At 34.2% G+C, this 22,471-nt stretch overlaps 1 protein-coding gene across 10 annotated transcripts in view; it reads left to right on the top strand.

Moving 5' to 3' along the window:
- ATP11B (ATPase phospholipid transporting 11B (putative)) overlaps positions 1-22,471 on the top strand; it is a 127,063-nt gene that overhangs the window by 59,871 nt on the left and 44,721 nt on the right. For all 10 annotated transcript variants that reach the window (XM_043594811.1, XM_043594810.1, XM_043594819.1 and 7 more), the window contains exons 11-19: positions 6,194-6,344; positions 7,558-7,755; positions 12,794-13,036; positions 13,887-14,062; positions 14,935-15,003; positions 16,272-16,345; positions 16,419-16,522; positions 18,857-19,038; positions 20,182-20,385. In XM_043594811.1, coding sequence (XP_043450746.1) covers positions 6,194-6,344; positions 7,558-7,755; positions 12,794-13,036; positions 13,887-14,062; positions 14,935-15,003; positions 16,272-16,345; positions 16,419-16,522; positions 18,857-19,038; positions 20,182-20,385 — 1,401 coding nt within the window. The remainder of the gene's footprint in view (positions 1-6,193; positions 6,345-7,557; positions 7,756-12,793; positions 13,037-13,886; positions 14,063-14,934; positions 15,004-16,271; positions 16,346-16,418; positions 16,523-18,856; positions 19,039-20,181; positions 20,386-22,471) is intronic.

The raw sequence follows: 22,471 nt of genomic DNA, 5'->3' as shown, positions 1-22,471 counted from the left end.
AGTACCCATACTTACATCAGACAAACTAGATTTTAAACTAAAGGCTGTAATGAGATGAAGAAGGGCTTTATATCATAATTGTGGGGTCTAGCCATCAAGAAGAGCTAACAATTACAAATGTTTATGCACCCAGTTTGGAAACACCCAAATATATAAAATAATTCACAAACATTAGCAACCTTATTGATAAAAATGTGGTAATTGCAGGGGACTTCAATACTCCACTTACAGCAGAGGACAGATTTTGTAGACAGAAAAATCAATAAAGAAACAATGGCCCTGAATGATACACTGGACCAGATGGACTTGACAGATGTATTCAGAACTTTTCATCCAAAAGCAGCAGAATACACATTCTTCTCAACTGCACATGGAATATTCTCCAAGATAGATCACATACTAGGTCACAAAACGGCCCTCAATAAATATAAAAGAATTGAGATCATACTGTACACATTTTCAGATCACAATGCTATGAAACTTGAAATCAACCACAGGAAAAAGTTTGGAAAACCTCCAAATGCATGGAAGTTAAAGAACATCCTACTAAATAATGAATGGGTCAACCAGGCAATTAAAGAAGAAATTTAAAAATATATGGAAACAAATGAAAATGAAAACATGACAGTCCAAACCTTTTGGGATGCAGCAAAGGCAGTCCTAAGAGGAAAATACATTGCAATCCAGACCTATCTCAAGAAATAAGAAAAATCCCAAATACAAAATCTAACAGCACACCTAAAGGAACTAGAAGCAGAACAGCAAAGAAACCCCAAGGCCAGGAGAAGAAGAGAAATAATAAAGATTAGAGCAGAAATAAACAATATAGAATCCAAAAAAAAAAAAAAAAGAAGAGTAGAACAGATCAATGAAACTAAGAGTTGTTTTTTTGAAAAAATAAAATTGATAAACCCCTAGCCAGACTTCTCAAAAAGAAAAGATATTGTACCCAAATAGGTAAAATCACGAATCAAATTGGACTTATTACAACCAACCCCTCAGAAATACAAATAATTATCTGAGAATACTATGAAAAATTATATAACAGCAAACTGGACAACCTGGAAGAAATGGACAAATTCCTAGCACCCACACACTACCAAAACTCAAATTGGAAGAGATAGAAAATTTGTACAGACCCATAACTAGTGAAGAAATTGAATCAGTTATCAAAAATCTCCCAACAAATTAGAGTCCTGGGCTGGATGGCTTCCCAGGGGAATTCTACCAGCCATTTAAAGCAGAGTTCATACCTATCTTTCTCAAGCTGTTCCAAAAAACAGAAACGAAAGCGGACTCATTCTATGAAGCCAGCATTACCTTTGTTCCCAAACCAGACAGAAACCCAGCAAAAAAAAAAAGAATTATAGGCCAATGTCCCTGATGAACATGGATCCAAAAATTCTCAACAAGATACTAGCAAATTGAATTCAACAGCATATAAAAAGAATTATTCACTATGATCAAGTGGGATTCATTCCTGGGCTGCAGGGCTGGTTCAGTATTCACAAATCAATCAATGTGATACATCACGTTAATAAAAGAAAAGATAAAAACCACATGATCCTGTCAATAGATGAAGAAAAAGCATTTGACAAAATAACAGCATCCTTTCTTAATAAAGCCCTCAAGAAAGTCGGGGTAGAAGGAACATACCTAAACATCATAAAAGCAATATATGAAAAGCCTACAGCTAATATCCTCAATGGGGAAAAACTGAGAGCTTTCCCCCTGAGATCAGGAACATGACAGGAATGTCCATTCTCATGACTGTTGTTTAACATAGTGTTGGAAGACCTAGCATCAGCAGTCAGACAGCAAAATGAAATAAAAGGCATCAAAATTGGCAAAGAAGAAGTCAGACTTTCCCTTTTTGCAGATGACATGATACTCTACATGAAAAACCTGAAAGACTCTACCAAAAAGCTGCTAGAACTGAAACATTAATCCAGCAAAGTCACAGGATACAAAATCAATGTACCGAAGTTGGTTGCACTTCTATACACCAATAATGAAGCAACAGAAAGAGAAAAAGACGTCGATCCCAATTACAGTTGCACCAAGAACCATAAAATACCTAGGAATAAACCTAACCAAAGATGTAAAAGACCTGTATGCTGAAAACTACAGAAAACTTACGAAGGAAATTGAAGAAGACACAAAGAAATGGAAAAACATTCCATGCTCATGGATTGGAAGAATAATGTTGTTAAAATGTCATTACTACCCAAAGCAATCTACATATTCAATGCAATCCCAAGCAAAATTGCACTAGTATTCTTCTCAAAGCTAGTAAAAACAATCCTAAAATTTGTATGGAACCACAAAAGACCCGGAATAACGAAAGTAATGTTGAAAAAGGAAACTAAAGCAGGAGGCATCACAATCCCAGACTTTAGCCTCTATTACAAAGCTGTAATCATCAAGACAGTATGGTATTGGCCCCAAAACAGACACACAGACCAATGAAATAGAATACATAACCCAGAATTGGACCCACAAATGCATGGCCAACTAATCTTTGACAAAGCTAGAAAGAGTATCCAATGGAAAAACAGTCTCTTTAGCAAATGGTGCTGGGAGAACTGGGCAGCAACATGCAGAAGAATGAAACTAGATACCTTTGTTACACCATAAACAAAAATAAACCGAAAATGGATGAAAGACCTAAATGTGAGACAGGAAACCATCAAAGCCCTAGAGGAGAAAACAGGAAACAACCTCTTTGACCTCAGCCACAGCAATTTCTTGGTCAACATGTCCCTAAAGGCAATGGAATTAAAAGCAAAAATGAATTATTGGGACCTCATCAAGATAAAAAGCTTCTGCACTACAAAGGAAACAGTCAATAAAACTAAAAGGCAACTGACAGAATGGGAAAAGTATTTGCAAATGACAGATAAAGGGTTAGCATCCAAAATCTATAAAGAACTTATCAAACTCAACACCCAAAAAACAAATAATCCAGTGAAGAAATGGGCAGAAGACATGAATAGACAGTATTCCAAAGAAGACATCCAGATGCCCAACAGACACATGAGAAGATGCTCAACGTAACTCATCATCAGGGAAAGACAAATCAAAACCAAACTGAGATACCACCTCATACCTGTCAGAGTGGCTAAAATTAACAAATCAGGAAACCACAGATGCTGGTGCGGATGTGGAGAAACGGGAGCCCTCTTGCACTGTTGGTGGGATGCAAACTGGTGCAGCTGCTCTGGAAAACAGTGTGGAGGTTCCTCAAAAAATTAAAAATAGAATTACCCTATAGCCCAGCAATAGCACTACTAGGAATTTATCCAAGGGATACAGGAGTGCTGATTCATGGGGGCACATGTACCCCAATGTTTATAGCAGCGCTTTCAAGAATAGCTAAATTATGGAAAGAACCTAAATGTCTGTCAACTGATGAATGGATAAAGGTGTGGTTTATATATACAATGGAACACTACGTGGCAATGAGAAAGAATGAAATCCTGCCATTTGCAGCAACGTTGATGGAACGTTTATGCTAAGTGAAATAAGTCAGAGAAAGGCAGATATCATATGTTTTCATTCATATGTGAATCTTGAGAAAATTAACAGAAGACCATGGAGGAAGAGAAGGGTAAAAAAAATAGTTACAAACAGAGAGGGAGGGAGGCAAACCATAAGAGACTCTTAAATACAGAGAACAAAGTGAGGGTTGATGGGGGGGCGGGTAGAGGGGAAAATGAGTGATGGGCATTGAGGAGGGCAGTTGGGATGAGCACTGGATGTTGTATGTAAGTGATGAATCACGGGAATCTGCCCACAAAAGCAAGAGCACACTGTACACACTGCATGTTAGCCAATTTGACAACAAATTATATTTAAAAAATAATAATAAAGAATTTCAGGTTGTAAATAAAAAGTATACAATAGAGAGTGGGTGCAAAGCTATAGTAAATATAATATGGTATTAGCAAAAAAAGACATTTCATTGGAATAAACTAGAGTTGAGAAATAGACCCATTCATATATGGTCAATTGATTTTCAACCAAAGCATCAAGTAAATTCAGTGAGGAAAATGATAGTCTTTTCATTAAAAGATGCCACAATAATTGGATGTCCATATGGGAAAAAAATAATAAACCTCAATTCCTATATTACCTCATACTCCAGAAAGTTTTTGAAGGTGGGTCATATACCTAAATGGAAAGGCTAAAACTATAAAACTTTTAATTTTTTTTAATGTTTGTTTATTTTTGAGAGAGAGACAGCTCAAGCCGGGGAGGGACAGAAAGAGAGGGAGACAGAATCCAAAGCAGGCTCCAGGCTCCAAGCTGTCCGTACAGAGCCCTATGCAGGGCTCGAACTTGCAAACTGTGAGATCATGATCTGAGCCAAAATCGGATGCTTAGTGACTAAGCCACCCTGGCACCCGAAACTATAAAACTTTTAGAAGAAAACTTAGGAAGATTTCTTCACAACCTGGGGATAGGTAAATATTTTGTAGGATAAATAAACAATACCACAAAAGAAAAAATTGGCTAGCTCTACTTCCGCAAAATTAAAAACTTCTTAGACTACGCAATTAAGGAAATGATCAAGGAAGCCACAAACTGGGTGATGGTATCATAAAACATTTATCTGACAAAGGATTTGTATCCAGAATATATAATGATACATTAAAAGCTCCTCTAAGTCTATAATAAAAACAATGCAATGAAAAAAATGGATATAAGACTGGAGCAGAGAAATTTTTACAAAGAAATGTACAAAAGGCTAGTAAACATACAAAAAAGTGTACAATGTTATTAGTCATGAGAAAGATGCAAATTAAAACTGTAAAGAGATACACCAATATACACTTAGAGGATTGACAAAAATTAAAAATCTAAAGGTTCGAAATACTGGCTAGGACATGGAGCAGCTAGAACTCTTACTTTTAAATATTCTATGGGTCACAGAGAAAATTTTAAAGAACTTTTTTTTTTTTAATATCCAGAAGTTAATGAAAATACAGTGCATCAAATTTTGAAGGATGAAGCTAAAGCAGTGCTGAGAGAGAAATTTATAGCACTTGTATTAGTGTTCTCCGGAGAAACAGAACCAGTAGGAATATACGTAGATGTATGTAAGAGATTTATTATAGGAGTTGGCTCATGTGGTTGTGAAGGCCACAAAATCCCACAGTCTGCAGTCTGCAAACTGGAGAAACAGGAAAGCTGATGCAATCAGTATCCAAAGGCCTGAGGATGGCCCCTGATACAAACCTGGAGTTCTGACATCCCAACTTAAGAAAAGAAAAAAATTCATCCTTTGCCTTTTTTATTTCATTTGGGCCCTCAGTTATGATACCCACCTACGTTGGTAAGGGCATATTTCTGTACTGAGACTGTTTTATCAAATACTAATCTCTGGAAGATACAGTATTTATAGTATCAAATAGTAGTATCAAATAGTAATCTCTGGAAGAGCTAGATAAATACCCTCACAGACACACCCCAAAGTAATGTTTTACCAGCTGTCATCTCTTAGCCCAGTCAAGTTTAGATTAACCATCACAGCACTAGATAGTTAACATTAGTAAAGAAACACCGACAGAAACTGAAATTAGTGCTGATTAAAGAATCAAAGATGTGATATTAAGCTTGCTTCGTGAAATATTGTAATGTCAATCTTGCCTGGAGAAAAGAACAGGGATTCTAAAGTTAATTCCTGACTTATGTGATTTTTGTAAATTTACAGGATAATTTTTATTTAGGCTTTGGTCTTAATCCTTAAAAAGGGTGTGATCTCCTCCCAGAGGTTTTACGAAGATTTGACAAGCTAGTGGATGTGACAAAGTTTTATAAAACTTTTAATGCTATATAAATGTTAGTTATATTTATACTTAACACTAGATGCTAAAAATGTAAAAAATCTTAGAATAGCTACTTATGGTGAGAGTAACTGGCCAAAACTGTCATTTACTGTAAGCATTTTGAACAGTAATATAACCAATTCAAATAGGCTTATAATCTTCTGTATTAGCTATTTTATCCCTTGGTAAACAGATTCTATTGAATGGTCATTTCTTAAAATACAAAGATTGTTTCCTTTAAATAGCTACATGATATCTTATATATTTTTATATTTTATTTAATACCAGTATAAAATTTTCAGGCATTTGAATATAGTAACACATAATTGATATGTTTCATATGCTCTTTTTTCTCATTCCAGGTCAATGAATACATTTTTGATAATTTATCTAATAATCCTTATTTCTGAAGCCATCATCAGTACTATCTTGAAATATACATGGCAAGCTGAAGAAAAATGGGATGAACCTTGGTATAACCAAAAAACAGAACATCAAAGAAATAGTAGTAAGGTATTTTATGGTGTTCTTGACTCTGCTATAAAGGAAACTATTCTTTGGCACAGTTGATGATTTGGTAGTGACTTCTGATAGGAGTGACCACTGTGATCTCCTAAAACCATTACTATTGAAGGGTGACAGAAAGACACTGCAAGTCAGAGTGGCCATTATGTTTATACTGGTATACTTTTTGCATTTTAAGGTATAAGCAATTGTATTTCCTAAGACATGACTTGAATAATTATAAGAGATCACAAAAATTTAAATCATCTGTGTTGGCATTCCCCTTCACTACTACAAATTCAGTTTTTTTATTTTATTTACTGTATGCTGTAAGTGAATTAAAGAGTTAGTTGACTTATTTTCAATTCTGTCAGAATAATTCAAGGAGTCTTACTGTCAGTCCATTGATAAGATGAAGTATTGATACAAAATTTGTCATATAATGTTTTAAACAATAAATATGGACTACCAAGACAATTTAATCTGCAATTTTGGTAACTTTGTCTCCAGATTTCACATTAGATTAAAATACAACTATTGCAAGACAGATGTGGATCTCAAGAAACCACAAAGCAGATCACAGAAACATATTTTCCATATCATTCATAATTAGTATTTCACCTTTCACAGAATGCATGTCAAAATGTGATAACTGCTGTGCCATTGAAGTAGGCTATTACTATATCATCTGTAAGTAAGAGTTTTAATTTACAGCAGTTCTAGTCTACCAATTTTTAAATAAATTTTAAATTATAGTCAATTTTTAGTTATCTTTGATTTTGAAAGGTAGAAGTAGAAGAGTAAGTATACTTCTCTTTATTATTATTTATTATTAATTATTATTAATTAATTAAATATTTTGCTAAAGGTTATTTGAGTCACATCAGGCCTTTCGGTAGCTTATTATTATTAATTATTAATTAAATATTTTGCTAAAGGTTATTTGAGTCACATCAGGCCTTTCGGTAGCTTCTAAAAAGTAACAAGTAGTTTGAATTTAACCTTTTCTTTTTTCGTTTTGTTCAAGATTCTAATGAGCAATAAAACAACCAAAAGAAATGTATTAAAAAAATGATTCAACAAATGAATTTCAATTCATGAAACTTCTGCTTCAGAATATAGTTGATGGTCTGTTTAGACATGAAACTTTCTGATAATTTTTCTCCAGTCATACTGAGGAAATTCTCATATGTATTCTTGTATCAATCATTTTTTTGCCTAGATTCTGAGATTCATTTCAGACTTCCTTGCCTTTTTGGTACTCTACAATTTCATCATTCCAATTTCATTATATGTGACAGTCGAAATGCAAAAATTTCTTGGATCATTTTTTATTGGCTGGGATCTTGATCTCTATCATGAAGAATCAGACCAGAAAGCTCAAGTCAATACTTCTGATCTGAATGAAGAGCTTGGACAGGTAAAAAAGATCGTTTTATTTTGTTTTGCTAATATTTTATTTTTATCAAAACAATACATATACAAAGAAAAATACTATGAGGCTTATACCAAAAAATAGCCCTACTTTGCTCCACACCTAACTCTTGTTTCTCATTTTTAAATCTGAAATCGTTTTTTCCCATTATTTAGCACTACTGTATATAGTGTTCTTTCTTGATTTTTAAATTTTAGACATTATTACGGAATATAAAGATATACTCTTATGCTGCTGTTTATACACACATACTCAGATACATACCCACTTTGCCTCCCTATAGCCCTCTAATATTGTTATATCACAATTAGGGATTCAGTAAATGTTATTGACATGTTGACGCTTAGTATTGCTCACTAATTCCTAGTTCTTTATGTGTATCCTATGATACTATAATTACACTTTCTTTTTTATATGTTATTTTCCCTAGAGTTCATTGCTCTGTTTTTTCATTTGCTTAATTTCTGTATGCCACAAACAAGTCTCTGATTAATATTTGAAATATCTCTCTACATACTCAAACATATCAAGTAATCTAGGATTTCCTTTCTCTTTCTTTTTATGGTGGCAGCTTTTTTGAAGACTTTTGTCTTTCTGCTTCAATTTGGACTTATTTCTGGGCCTGCTTCTTAGCTGTCACCCAGGACTTCCCTTTACCATTACTCTAGAAATTCCTTTGCCTCTCTCTTGTTTTGGATCTCCTGGATCCCGTGTCACCCCACATGTGTCTTTTTCTCTCATTTTGGTGGAAAACATCTTCTAATAACTTCCTGAAAAAGGATGCATGAGAGGAGAATATTTTGAGACTTTGGATGTGTGAAAATTCTTTATTCCTTTTTTACACTTGATTAGTAATTTAGTTGTATAATGCATCCCAGGTTGGAAATTATCATTCTTCCATATTTTAAAAGCATTTCTCCATTTTTTTCTGGCTTCCAGTGTTGCTGTTAAGAAATGCAATGCCATTCTGATTCCGAGTTCTTTGTGTGTGATCTGTTATTTTATCTCTGGAAGTCTTTAGGATCTTCTCTTAATGTGATGATTCTGAAATTTCATGATGAGGTACCTTGGTGTCAGTCTTCTTTTTTTTTTTTTTTTTTATGCTTTCATTGGACAGTGAACTCTGTGAGCCCTTTCAGTCTGGAAATACATGTACTTCAATTCTAGAATTTTTCTTACATAATTTCTTTGATAACATGTCTTTTTTAATTTAGTATTTAGATATCAGACCATTTATCTTGATTCTCTCATTCTCTTTCTTTGACTTTCAGTTTTCCTTTACTTGTTTGTTTTTATAATTCTGGAAGAATTTGTCAACTCTATCTTTCTACCTATCTTTTAATTTCTTTTATTTCTGTTATAATATTTTTAATTTCTAATATTCTAGTATATTTGAATAATCTTTTTTAATTGCATCATATTCCTTTTCTTGAATATAATCTATTCTTTTTTTTTTTTAATTTTTTTTTTTCAACGTTTATTTATTTTTGGAACAGAGAGAGACAGAGCATGAACGGGGGAGGGGCAGAGAGAGAGGGAGACACAGAATCGGAAACAGGCTCCAGGCTCTGAGCCATCAGCCCAGAGCCTGACGTGGGGCTCGAACTCACAGACCGCGAGATCGTGACCTGGCTGAAGTCGGACGCTTAACCGACTGCGCCACCCAGGCGCCCCGAATATAATCTATTCTTTTAGCTCTCTGAAGATATTAATGATGGCTATTTAGTCTTGTGCTCCTTGCATTTTCTCTTTGCCCCTAGTTCCTTTCTCAGTAGTCTGTTCTACTACAATATGGCATATGCATTCCTAAAACTTATTGTGCTACTTAAAATTACTTAGTAAAAGCCACAGGACTAATGGGATTAGGAGTACAACAAAAACTTTGTCAATGACACATTTAAAATAGATTGTTAAGAAATGCATAAGTACTGTAATATATGTGGCATTTTATCTTGAAATAGACCAGAAGGTTTCTTGTAGAAGTGACCATCATCGAAGTATTGCTACCTGTGTGTCATTGTAAAGTATAGAAAGGAAGGTTATCTGAAAACAGAAGTGGATGGGTGTGGCTTATAACACCCATGGTGACCTGAGGTAACTGGTACCTGTTTGAGACTTGCACATTTCACGTGTTCCTTCTGGGCTTGGCAGTTTGCTGGTGTTTCTCACAAAGGAAATTGTGCATAACCAAATGCAAAGTGCACGTTATGTTCAAATTGTTCCCTTATATATCAGCCATATTGTTATAAGTTCATGTTTTCATGACCTTGTTGTAGCAAACTGTCTAATTTGTCTTAGACTCTACCTTTCTTTTAAGGAGTGATCCTCAAATGAATGCTAATCTTTGGTTTTCTTTACAAGCTTAAAAGTTTTCCATAGAAAACCCTAGCAGCCCAGCTATTTTTTGGCACATCCCCAGACATCAGTGTTGGTCTTTTCTCAGTTTCCCCAGAGAGAATTACTCCAGTTAGTATTTCTGGTGCTTGTGATTGTTAGGGCCATCCAGTAGAAATCTCCGTTTTTAGTGTACTGCCGCACTCCTGTTTTTAGCTGCCTCACACCTGTTTTCAGCTTTCCACAGGGTTCAGATTCTCTCTGGTTCAAGCTCCTCCTTAGACAATAAACCTTCTAGCTGTTGCTCGGATAGATGTAAGGCAATCTCAGGTTTGCAAATTATGAGGTGATTTCAGGTTCCAGACTGTTCCTGATACCTCCATTTTCTGCGAGTTTCTGGGAAAAGATTGCCCCCATTGCTTAGGTTTCATATTCTGTGTTCTCTTAAGTCACTTGCCACTCATTCAGCTCCTTTCCATCTTCCAAACTTGTTATATCTCCCTTCTCATGTTGTCTCATCTACCATTATTTTTGTTCTTTTTTTATTCCTCTATTCTTACTTAAGTGAAGTTTCAAGAGGAGCAGAGATAATTGTACTTGCTCAGCCTGCCATTTTTAACCAGAAGTTGATCCATTTATTTTTAACATTTAGGAGGCTGTAGTAACTTATGCTAAATATTAATTTATGTCACATTTCTTTAATTATGTATCACATATTCAGGACCTAAAAACAGAGCCTGCTTTTACCTCTCCAAACACATTTTTTCCCATTTTTTCTTTCCTTTGACCTTTTCTATCCCAATTTTCTTCTCTTCCTCTTTCCTTCATGTTAGAATGTTGTTTTTCTGAAACTTCACACTGTGCGTATCCATATCTGTTTTCTTTTTAATAAACTTTAAGTGATAACTTTGTAAAATTTCTAATTCATCTCAGCCTTTCTTTTTACTTTTAAGCCTGCAACTATTTCATAATATGTTTATTGCCTATATTCCTTTACCTATTTTTATACCAGTGAAATCTACTTTATTTCACACTCTCCTATGTCCTTAAATTTCCATACTGTTAAAGAAACTACTCTTAGGGTGGTGTACAGTGCCCTCTTTATCACTAAAGTTAAAACTTCTTGATTTTATACAAATTTTTAAAAATGAAAATTGATTTATTTTATTCATCTGTATCTAATCTTTTAATTCTAAAAAGTCCTCCATGACTGACAGATCTCTGTCTATTCTAATCACTTTTGGAGTATTAGTTCTGTTTGTTGATATATTTTGTATCATAAAATAAAAGTGGCAAGAACAGACATTTTTGCTTTATTCCTGAACTCAGTTTAAGGGAAAGCATTCAGTCTTTCTTCATCAAATGCTAATTATGGGGTTTTGTAGACGTATTTTATCAGGTTGAGGAAATAGCCTGTCCCTAATTTGTTGAATGTTTTTATCATGAAAGGGTATTGGATTCTGTTAAATGCTTTTTCTGCATCTGTTGAGATGATCATTTTAATAATAGAATAAAGAACAAGTGCCAACTTATTATGGTGGGTTTCATTGATTAATTGATGTTGAACCAGTTTTGCATTCCAGGGATGAATCCCACATGTTCATGGTGTGTATTTTTTATATTGTTCTAGATTTGGTTTGTGTTTATGTTCATAAGGGATATTGGTCTGTGGTTATTGTTTTTCCTTATGATGTCTACCTCGCTTTTTAAATGATGACTTTCTCAAATCATCAATGCATTAATTAAATCCTCACCGTGATCCTAGTTTGTATCAAGATTGAACTATTTCAATCTTCTCTTTTTGGACCTACCTTCTTTTAGGCTTAATTTTCCAAAATTAGTCTCCAAGAGTAATACAATTATTTGTCTTACCTTTTTAAAATATTTTCATTTAGGGGCGCCTGGGTGGCTCAGTCGGTTGAGCGTCTGGCTTCGGCTCAGGTCATGATCTCGCGGTTTGTGAGTTTGAGCCCCGCATCGGGCCCTGTGCTGACAGCTCAGAGCCTGGAGCCTGTTTCGGATTCTGTGTCTCCCTCTCTCTCTGTTCCTCCCCAGCTCTGTCTCTCTCTGTCTCTCTCAAAAATAAATAAACATTAAAAAAAATTTTTTTAAATAAATAAAAATTAAAAAATAAAAAAATAACATATTTTCACTTAAACATTTTCCTTTTCCCTGAGTTTGTCTCCTACCCTTGGTTTCATTTTCCCCCATCTATCTATTTTAGATAACTTTCTATCTCTGACTTCTTGTGTTGCTATGACTTTGTGTTCCTATTCCCAGCTCTGTACCATTTCTTCTGGACCACATACCCTTTCACATTCTAGGTTATTAAGCATCCCTTCCACCCTTGCTCAAAGATCATTCTTAATCCTACTACTTCAAAATACCTTATCCAGGAGAGGAAAAAGAACTATTAATACCACATTATCAGTCAGCTCTACAGATGAACATGCATGTAAAAATGCCACAAACTTCAAAGTGTATGTGTATATAGACTGAAATTATTTTATGTTACCCTGTTTTGTTTCTGGGTATCTTTAATTATTGTGCTTGGATTAAAGGAATCTCGGCATCAGTATGCCAATGTTAATAGGTAAGCTTGACATTAGGAGATTGGCGACAAGGTTTTTTTGTTTAACATAGTACCATAAACACAAAAGTTTTTTTTTCTTTTATCTTTCATCTCTAGGTGGAATATGTGTTTACAGATAAAACTGGCACATTGACAGAAAATGAGATGCAGTTTCGGGAGTGTTCAATTAATGGCATAAAATACCAAGAAATCAATGGTAGACTTGTCTCTGAAGGACCAACACCAGACTCTTCAGATGGAAACTTATCTTATCTTAATAGTTTATCCCATCTTAACAACTTATCCCATCTTACAACTAGTTCTTCTTTTAGGACCAGTCCTGAAAATGAAACTGAACTAGTAAGTAACTTTTAAATTAATAAATTGGAATTTCGTTTGAAATAATTCTCTCTGGTAGTTGCTCGATTGATTAAAGGAAAAAAAGTTTAAGTGTTAGTGGGACAAAAAATATATATTTGAAATGTATATCCTTTGATTCAACACGGAGAATTTGTGGTGATAACCCAGTTTAACTTGTCAATTAATGTGTGTTTGCCTTAGTTCTCTGGGTAAATGAGACTAAGTTAAGAAGAACCCTATGCCTTGAAGTAAAGAAGTAAAGAGACTTTGCTAAGAAATAGAGCTTACATTTATTTAATGCTTCTTGAGACCTCACTTTTTTTTTTTTTTTTTTTTAAGAAAGACTTAGAGTTTTAGATTTTTTTTTTTTTTTAACGTTTTTATTTATTTTGGGGACAGAGAGAGACAGAGCATGAACGGGGAGGGGCAGAGAGAGAGGGAGACACAGAATCGGAAACAGGCTCCAGGCTCTGAGCCATCAGCCCAGAGCCCTATGCGGGGCTCAAACTCACGGACCGCGAGATCGTGACCTGGCTGAAGTCGGACGCTTAACCGACTGTGCCACCCAGGCGCCCCAGAGACCTCACTTTTTAAGAGGTCTTACATTTTGGCGGTGCCTCCCAAAAGATACTCTTATGTTGAAAGGTCATAAGCAAATGTAACATTTTACTTTTTGGAGTCAGAAGCAACCAGCTAGTATTCAGGCAGTTCAAGATTATAGCACTCTTGTTGTAAATCTAAGATAACCAATTATTAACAGTATTTATTCACATTTTTTACAATTCTGCTTATGGTTTTCTAAATGTTGTTTGGGGATGGTATTTTTATTGTGAATATTATTTTTCTACAGATTAAAGAACATGATCTCTTCTTTAAAGCAGTCAGTCTCTGTCACACTGTACAGATTAGCAACGTTCAGACTGATGGCATTGGTGATGGTCCCTGGCAATCCAACCTTGCACCCTCCCAGTTGGAGTACTATGCATCTTCACCAGATGAAAAAGCTCTAGTGGAAGCTGCTGCAAGGTATAGTTTAGTCTAATTTTCAAATCTTCAGAAATACATCTTTTAAATAAACAACTACAAATACTAGAAAATTATTTTAAACTGTCAGACAAAATTCATAAATGCATAAAGGTAGAATTCATAAACACATAAAGGAGAATTTTATATGTGTCATTAATTTTGTTGACAAGCTTGCATTGAATCATATTTTGAAGAGATTTTTAAAAATCTGGTTACTGTGAAATATGAATAATATAATTTGTGAGAAATACTTGTGAATGTATTGTTTTGGACCTACTCTGATCCTTCAAGTTCTTAAAAATAATGCCATATTCAAATTAATTTTTTTTTTATTTTTCGGAGAGAAAGAGAGCACATGCAAGCAGGGAAGGGGCAGAGAGAGGAAGAGAGAGAATCCCAAGCAGGCTCCATGCTGTCAGTGCAGAGCCCAACTGGGGCTCCATCTCACAAAGAACCATGAGATCATGACCTGAGCCGAAATCAAGAGTTAGACACTTAACTGAGCCACCCAGGTGCCCCTCAAAGAAATATTTTTAAATGCATCTTAAATGTGTATTTTAAATGTTTTTATTCAGGCTAAGTTATAATGACATATTGTGAAACATGAAATAGCGTCTCTAAATCTTACATTTCTTAGGGTTCCTGGGTGGCTCAGTCAGTTAAGCATCTGACTTAGGCTCAGGTTATGGTCTCATGGTTCATGAGTTCAAGCCCCCCACATCGGGCTCTGCTGTCAGCACAGAGCCCACTTCAGATATTCTGTCCCCCTCTCTCTGCCCCCACCCTGCTCTCATGTGCTCTTTCACTCAAAAATAAATAAACATTTGAAAAAAAAATTTTTAATCCTGTATTTCTTCTCTTTTAATCCCTAGAATTGGCATTGTATTTATTGGCAATTCTGAAGAAACTATGGAAGTTAAAACACTTGGAAAACTGGAACGGTAATTTTTTTTCTATATTATAATCTTCTGTGTGTTTAGTATAGAATAGGAATCTGTAAACTGTGGCCCATAGGCCATATCTGGTCTATGGCTTGGTTTGTACAGTCTACAAGCTATATTACACTTTTAAAGGATTGTTGTTTAAAAAAAAAATGCAACAGAAACCATATATAGCCTGCATAGCCTAAAATATGTACTGTCTGGACCTTTACAGAAAAAGTTTACTGACCCCTGCTCTAGAATGATGTTACTACTCCATTGTACTTTTTCACAGTAATAATAACATTCTACTGTGAATCTTTCATTTGTATTTTAGCTTAATGGTTCTTGAATTTACTCATATGTTTATTTTTATACACTCCTGGGGTAATGAGTTCCATAAGTTCTTACTGAATAAAGAAAACCTTCCTTATATTTACACTGCTTTATAAATTAGTCCATTCCTGTTCTAGTCATATCTTCCATTGTTTTATCAATTCCAATTATATCTCAACTGTAGCTGTCCCTTGCCAAACTATGGTTTTCCAAACTAAAATAGAGCCATTTTTTGGCTAATTTCATGTAGAAGCCTATGTAGCTCATTTCATCAACTTACAAACCATCATCCCACTCAGTGTTTTTCTTTGAGATGTACAAAACATTTCATATAAACATCATTATATAAATCCATCCCCAAAACTTCAAGCCACACCTGACCCATCCACACAAATTCTTTTACTGCTGCCTATAAAGGCATTTGTTTCCCTACCTGTACACACGTACACTGTTCTAGGTTCAGAATCACTGCTGTAATGATCCTCTGTTACTAATGTCAGTGTGTTGTATTTCTCAGGTGTGTTTGGGCAGAGAAAAGGGTTGAGAATCAATTACCTTTTTTAGAAAAACGTGGAGCTGGGCAGATCTGGATTCCAATCCTTGCTGTGCCACTCACAAACTTATTTGACTTTAGGAAAATTACTTAATCTTTCTGAGTTTAATAGTCCTCATCTGTAAAATGAGATAAGACCTACCTTCTTTGGTTCTCATGGGTATTAAATGACATAAGGTAGGTAAAGTACATGGCATTTGGTAAGTACTCAATAAATGTCAGTTCCTTCTATTTCTATCTTGTGTTATTATTAGTGATTCATAACCCATCATCTTGAAAATGTACTTGAGATTAATTTCTTATTCTAAATCAACCATTTTATCTTTTATAGGGGTTCTTGTCAAAGATTCACTTACTATTCAAAAAAAGTAGACTTTTTATCTTATTTTTTTTTCCTTAGGTACAAACTGCTTCATATTCTCGAATTTGACTCAGATCGTAGGAGAATGAGTGTGATTGTTCAGGCACCTTCAGGTAACCTGTCTAAGTTTTTATGAATTTTTATTTATCTAATATTAAGAGTCTGATAACTGATTTTTCTCTTTAGGTGAGAAGTTTTTATTTGCTAAAGGAGCTGAATCATCAATTCTTCCTAATTGTGTAGGTGGAGAAATAGAAAAAACCAGAATTCATGTAGATGAATTTGCTTTGGTGAGTGGAGATTTCTAAAATATATAAAACTAGAAGATATACATATGAAAGATTTAAGGCTTCATTTTTGCATTAGTAATTTATAAAAAAAATTATAGACATTCTGCAGTTCTGTTACAGTATGTGTTGTCTTCCACATTCTTTGGTTATAAAATGACTTTTAACCTGCTAAAATTCAAGTCTTCTCTTTGAACCTATTACAATCAGGGTATTTCTGGCTACAAAGACCATTCAAATTAATACATTAAAAAGAGGAGTTTACTAAAAGAATATAGGGGAATCCCAAGGATGTGGAGAAACTGGCACCTTCATTGCTGGTGAGAATATAAATGGTACAAACACTTTAGAAAATAGTTTGACAGTTTCTCACAGAACATAGAGTAATAAAGGTAACTGTATAACCCATTCACTGCTAGTTATACACCCAAGAGAACTGAACACATGTTCACACAAAAACTTAGTAGCATTTTTGCTAAATAGCCAAAAGGTGGAAACATTCAAATTCCATCAGCTGATGCATGGATTAAACAATGCGTCATCTCCTTATAATGGAATGTTATTTGGCCATTAAAAGGAATGAAATACTTATATGCTACAACATGGATGAATCTTGGAAAGGTTATGCCTCGTAAAAGAAGCTAGTCATAAATGGTCACATGTTCCATGTATATGAAATATCCAGATTAATGGAATTCATAGAGACAAAAAGCACATTAGTAGTTGCCAGGGTCTGGAAGAAGGGGTAAAAAGGAAGTGTCTGCTAATGAATATGGGATTCCTTTTAGGGATGATGAAAATGTTCTGTAATTAGATAGTAGTCATGATTGTACAACTCTGTGAATACACTAAAAACCACTAAATTGTTCTCTTTAAAGGAATGAATTTTATGGTTTGTGAATTAGGTCTATTACTAGAAGAATGTAGGAGAATCTTACAAAAACAAAGTGCCACACTTCATCTGAAGAGGAAGATTTTTAAGCAGCTCTCTTTCAGTCTTAGGAACTCATGATCTCTTATTTCTGCATTTCTATAAATGTATGCTCCATACTCATCTCTGCTCACCTGCCTCCCTTTTATGGTTTATTTTCTCCCATTGCTTGTTTCCTAATTGTTTATGATGTAGTTCACCTGCCACACTGTAACATCCATGAGAAAAAGACATTCTTCTACTTAACATTCATTTTAATATCCAGAACAATGCTGGCACATAGTTAGCATTTCAGTAAGTATTTGTTGTAAAGTGAATTACTTTCATATACTAGTAACTCTCATGGCCTCTTAACTATTATTTAAGAAAAACATTTATAGGTGTGGGTCATTTGGTTTTTTGGTTGTTGTCTTTTTTAATGCTTGTTTATTTTTGAGAGAGAGAGAGGAAATCCCAAGCAGGCTCTGCACTGTCAGCACAGAGTCTTGATGCAGGGCTTGAACTCACAAACCATGAGATCATGACCTGAGCCGAAATCAAGAGTTGGGTGACTGAGCCACCCAGGCACCCCTAAGTGTTGGTCATTTGTAAATCAAGAACATCAGTATTTAGAAATCTAAATAATGTCATATAGTATTTTAAAATGTACCCTTTCCAAGTTCTGTTATTAGAATATTTGGGTTTTTCTGAGGAAAATGTACAGCAAGAACTTTTATAAGCTTTTGGATATAGGTACCAACTTTTAAATAGTAACACCATAGGAAAAATTTGTGCCCAGGAGAATCGGATAATCAAATATATATTCCTAAGTATTGTGTAACTCCGTTTCACCAATGAAGATGTATAATGATACAGTTTAAAATCATTCGGTGGCTCTAGAAAGAATTGTTTATTGGTTGAGGGCCACCTTACCGACTTCGTTATTTGAACTGTAAATTCGTCATACTGTGCACCTTCAGGAAATTATGGTCTTCTTTGCTTAAAAAGAATTCTTATAAAATGGATTTGTAATGGTTAAAACAGGAGAATAGAACCCGGGCTGCCTGTCTCTTGACAGCCTGAAGATACCCTTATAGAAGTGTCTGGCTTTACAGGTAAAACAGTTTTAAAACCACAGTAAGATCATCTTTATGATCCTGTCTAGGCTCTGATATTAAAAACCTTAAGTATTTTGAGCAACTTTTTAAGAACTCATCAAAAATTATAAAAGCTCTGATAATGTGTGTCCCATAACTCAGATCACTAGGGCTTTGTGACACTTCATGTATATCCTGTTACTAGATGATAGTACTTTTAAGTTGTTTGTAATTGACTTTTGGTAAGGCATCCTCAGTTTATTTCAGTGACTTCTTGATTTCCCATTAGTTATTTTGGTTCAATTTTTGTCTTTAATTTTTCTGTTTTAGAAAGGGCTAAGAACTCTGTGTATGGCCTATAAACAGTTGACATCTAAAGAGTATGAGGAAATAGATAGACGTCTCTTTGAAGCCAGAACTGCCTTGCAACAACGGGAAGAGAAATTGGCAGATGTCTTCCAATTCATAGAGAAAAATCTGATATTACTTGGAGCTACAGCAGTGGAAGACAGGTAAATATCAGACAAATAGGCAATATCCGTTTTTTCTCATAAGAATTTTCCTAGCCAAGTGTTTCTAATTTATGACATAAATTCCATTTATTAACATCCTATAATAATATATTTAAAATCAAAATAAATGGGTAATTTTTCCCATTCAGCAGATACAACACTTATTCTAGCCAGATACCTTAAATAGATGAATGAACTCAGCTATGTAGCTTTCCCTATAGGCTTGAATTTGTAGACTACTACTCAGTATGGCATACAAAAGCTTTAAGCACCTGTTTAATGCTCCAGCTTCACTTCCCACCACTGCCTGCTTCCACATTATGCTTCAACAGTACCAAACTGTCTGTAGTTCTCTGAACAACAGCTCTAGTTAAAACTATTCTATTTTGTGCCTTTGTTCTGTGGCAAGGCTGTACGTTGTGCCTGGATAATTTCCCCCTTACCCATTTGTGAATATCTTTATAAAATATAGCTCAGATAGTACCCCCACTCCAGTAAGACCTTTCTTTACCCCTAACCGGATTAAAAACCTCTCCTTTGTGAAGTATCCATGTTTTGTAGGTAGTTCTGTGTTGTTCTTGTGGCAGTATAATTATTTCTTTAAAGACTTTCTCCTCTATTAGTTTGTGAATTCCTTGAGGCCTATTTAGTGTTTGTTCCTCATCACTTGTCTCTGTAAGTGTTTGCATTTTTTTAAATTTAGGTTTTCATTTACTTTTCAGTTGTCCTCATGAGATTTCTAAGACTCACCTGCGGTTATGTCATCCTTTGTTGTCCACAATTTGATTTTTGAACTGATGTGAGAAATTTTCTTATAAAAAGAAAAATCTTCTAATTTCAAATTTAATATTTTCTAATAAATAGGAGTTTATGAAGACTGTATACTTAGTTTAGTTCTATAAAAATCAACTTTGAAGATATACTCGTAAGATATAAAGTTGTGGATGTTATGTTAACCAGATGATGGCTAATTTGGTTTTTCCTGTTTCTTCCCAAATGGGGGAAAAAATCAATTATATCACTGTACTATAACATTTTTAAGTCAGGGAGTCTAGAATTTACCTTATATGTACTAGGTGGTTTATAATTGAAATAGTCAAAAAGTATTCTTCTCACTACTAATGTTGTTTCTTTTATTTTCAGGCTACAAGATAGAGTTCGAGAAACTATTGAGGGATTAAGAATGGCTGGTATCAAAGTATGGGTACTAACCGGAGATAAACATGAAACAGCTGTTAGTGTGAGTTTATCATGTGGACATTTTCACAGAACCATGAACATCCTTGAACTTATAAACCAGAAATCAGACAGTCAATGTGCTGAACAATTGAGGCAGCTTGCCCGAAGGTAAGAATGTAATTATCTGGATCATGAGTTCAGGGGTCAGCAAACTATGGCTTCTGGGTCCAAGATGGCCCACTGCCTGTTTTTTATAGCCTGTGAGCTCAACATAATTTTTATATTTTTAATGGGTGAAAAAGAATCCAAAGAAGATAAATATTTTGATATAAAAATTTATGAAATTCAAATTTAAATCCTATAAATAAAGTTTTATTGTAACAGTTCCACAGTCATTCATTTACATTCCACAGTCATTCAGTCATAAATTTACATTTACAGTCATCAATAAAAAGTTTTTGCACTTCAGGACAGTTGGGTAGTTGCGACAGAGCCATTAGGAAGCACTTTTATCATTTCTTACTGCTGCCTGATTTACTACAGATCACAGTGACACCATTGTAACTCAGTAGTGTTTTGAGTGCCAACATGTTGCCCTATGATATTTTACTATATTTTTATTAGTAGTATTTATCCATCGTGTCCAAACAAGAAAAGAAAAATGGACTTTTAATATCAAACTTTTCATGCACAATGTAGTGTTGATTATTTTATTACCAAATTAGGAGTCACAGCACTGTGTTTATTACTCAATGACACTTTAATATGCTACCTGTTTGAAAAGACATATTCAAAGATAAAATATAAAATCTCAATACAGATAGTTGTGTTGTGTTAAAATATAAAATCTCATTGCAGATCAGCATTAAAAGGTAGACTTTTGCAATTGATTTTGATGACGGGGAACATTAAACCTGAATTAAGCAAAATGTTATCTCCCCTGCCTCCTCCCCCGAAAGAAAAGATTTCCATTTCTTCTCACTGGTAGACTTGTATTACTTGAAAAATTATACTCAATTACTATTATTAAGTTTTTTTACTTAGTTCATAAAAATTTTTGTCAAAATCTGTCTCCTCTATTTTAATAAAGTACCTGCATTATATTCTCAGTTTAGCCTCTTGGCCCACAAAATCTAAAATCTAAAATTGAAGTATTTACTTCTTTCTGTCTCTTTACAGAAAACACTTGCCAAATCCAGGTCTAGTTCATATGACTAAACTAGGAAATTAATATACATTTTATTGTTCAGAGATAATTTCATAAGTATTTATACTCTAAATTCATTCTTTTTTTTTCTAAATCTGTTTTTTATAGACAGATCAACTTTATTTAGGAGCCCCTTTAACGATCTCATTTTTCACAGTGATTTAAGGATTGCTTCAGTGTAAGCATTAGGGTTGTTCTGGTCTCCCACAGGTACCTGTCATTTGCAGCCTTCTGCTAATACAGAAAAACAGATGTGAAAAGATAGTGCCACAGTTTTCAGTATACTTTCAGAGCTTTATTCATATTTGTTATACAGGCATTGATATAGTACTGAACTCTGGATTTCATCAAAGAAAAACTTAAGGGATGTTTTAAAGAGACAGTGCAACTCTCAGAAGGTTCTTTGCTTGAGTTCAAAAAAGCAATTGATCTAGGTAATTATACTATAATTTGGGAGTAGTGACAACACCATTGTGGCTGCTTAAACATTTAAGTACCATAATATCAACGAGAACTCCCTAACATGTAGAAATTAATTATTCAGAATCATTTACTTTATATATACTTTCTAAAATATTAATCCTGTATAAAAGTAACAAGTGTCCATTTAAAAAATACTGAAAATGATGAATATATAATGGAATATACCATAATACAGCCATCTAAAGGTAATTAGTATTTGTATTTTATTGTTCAAGTCTTCTATATATGTGCTCTTAGTGAATCTGTTAAGATTATGGATATTGTTTATCTTCCTTTTGTACAAAAGCTGTATTACAAAGTGAACATTCTGGTCTTTTTTAAGGCTTGCTATGTGAAATTTATATTTTATTTTAGAGATACCATCTTTTTGGTAGAATATGTTTTCTGAGATAACCATATAAGTCAATAGGGTTTTGATTTACAGACTTCCAGTTCATGTCTATTCTAAAAATTTTTGGTGGAGCAAAGAATTCCATTCCTTTGAAAGCTTTACTTTGTATACCCATTCCTTTCACAAACCTACCATTCCTTCACATATTGGTGGTCTGCTGTCTAGAATTTGGA

The sequence above is a fragment of the Prionailurus bengalensis genome, chromosome C2 (assembly GCF_016509475.1).
Source record: "Prionailurus bengalensis isolate Pbe53 chromosome C2, Fcat_Pben_1.1_paternal_pri, whole genome shotgun sequence".
Taxonomy (NCBI): Eukaryota; Metazoa; Chordata; class Mammalia; order Carnivora; family Felidae; genus Prionailurus; species Prionailurus bengalensis.
Note: the sequence above shows the minus strand (reverse complement) of the source record. Positions and strands in the feature narration are given on the sequence as shown.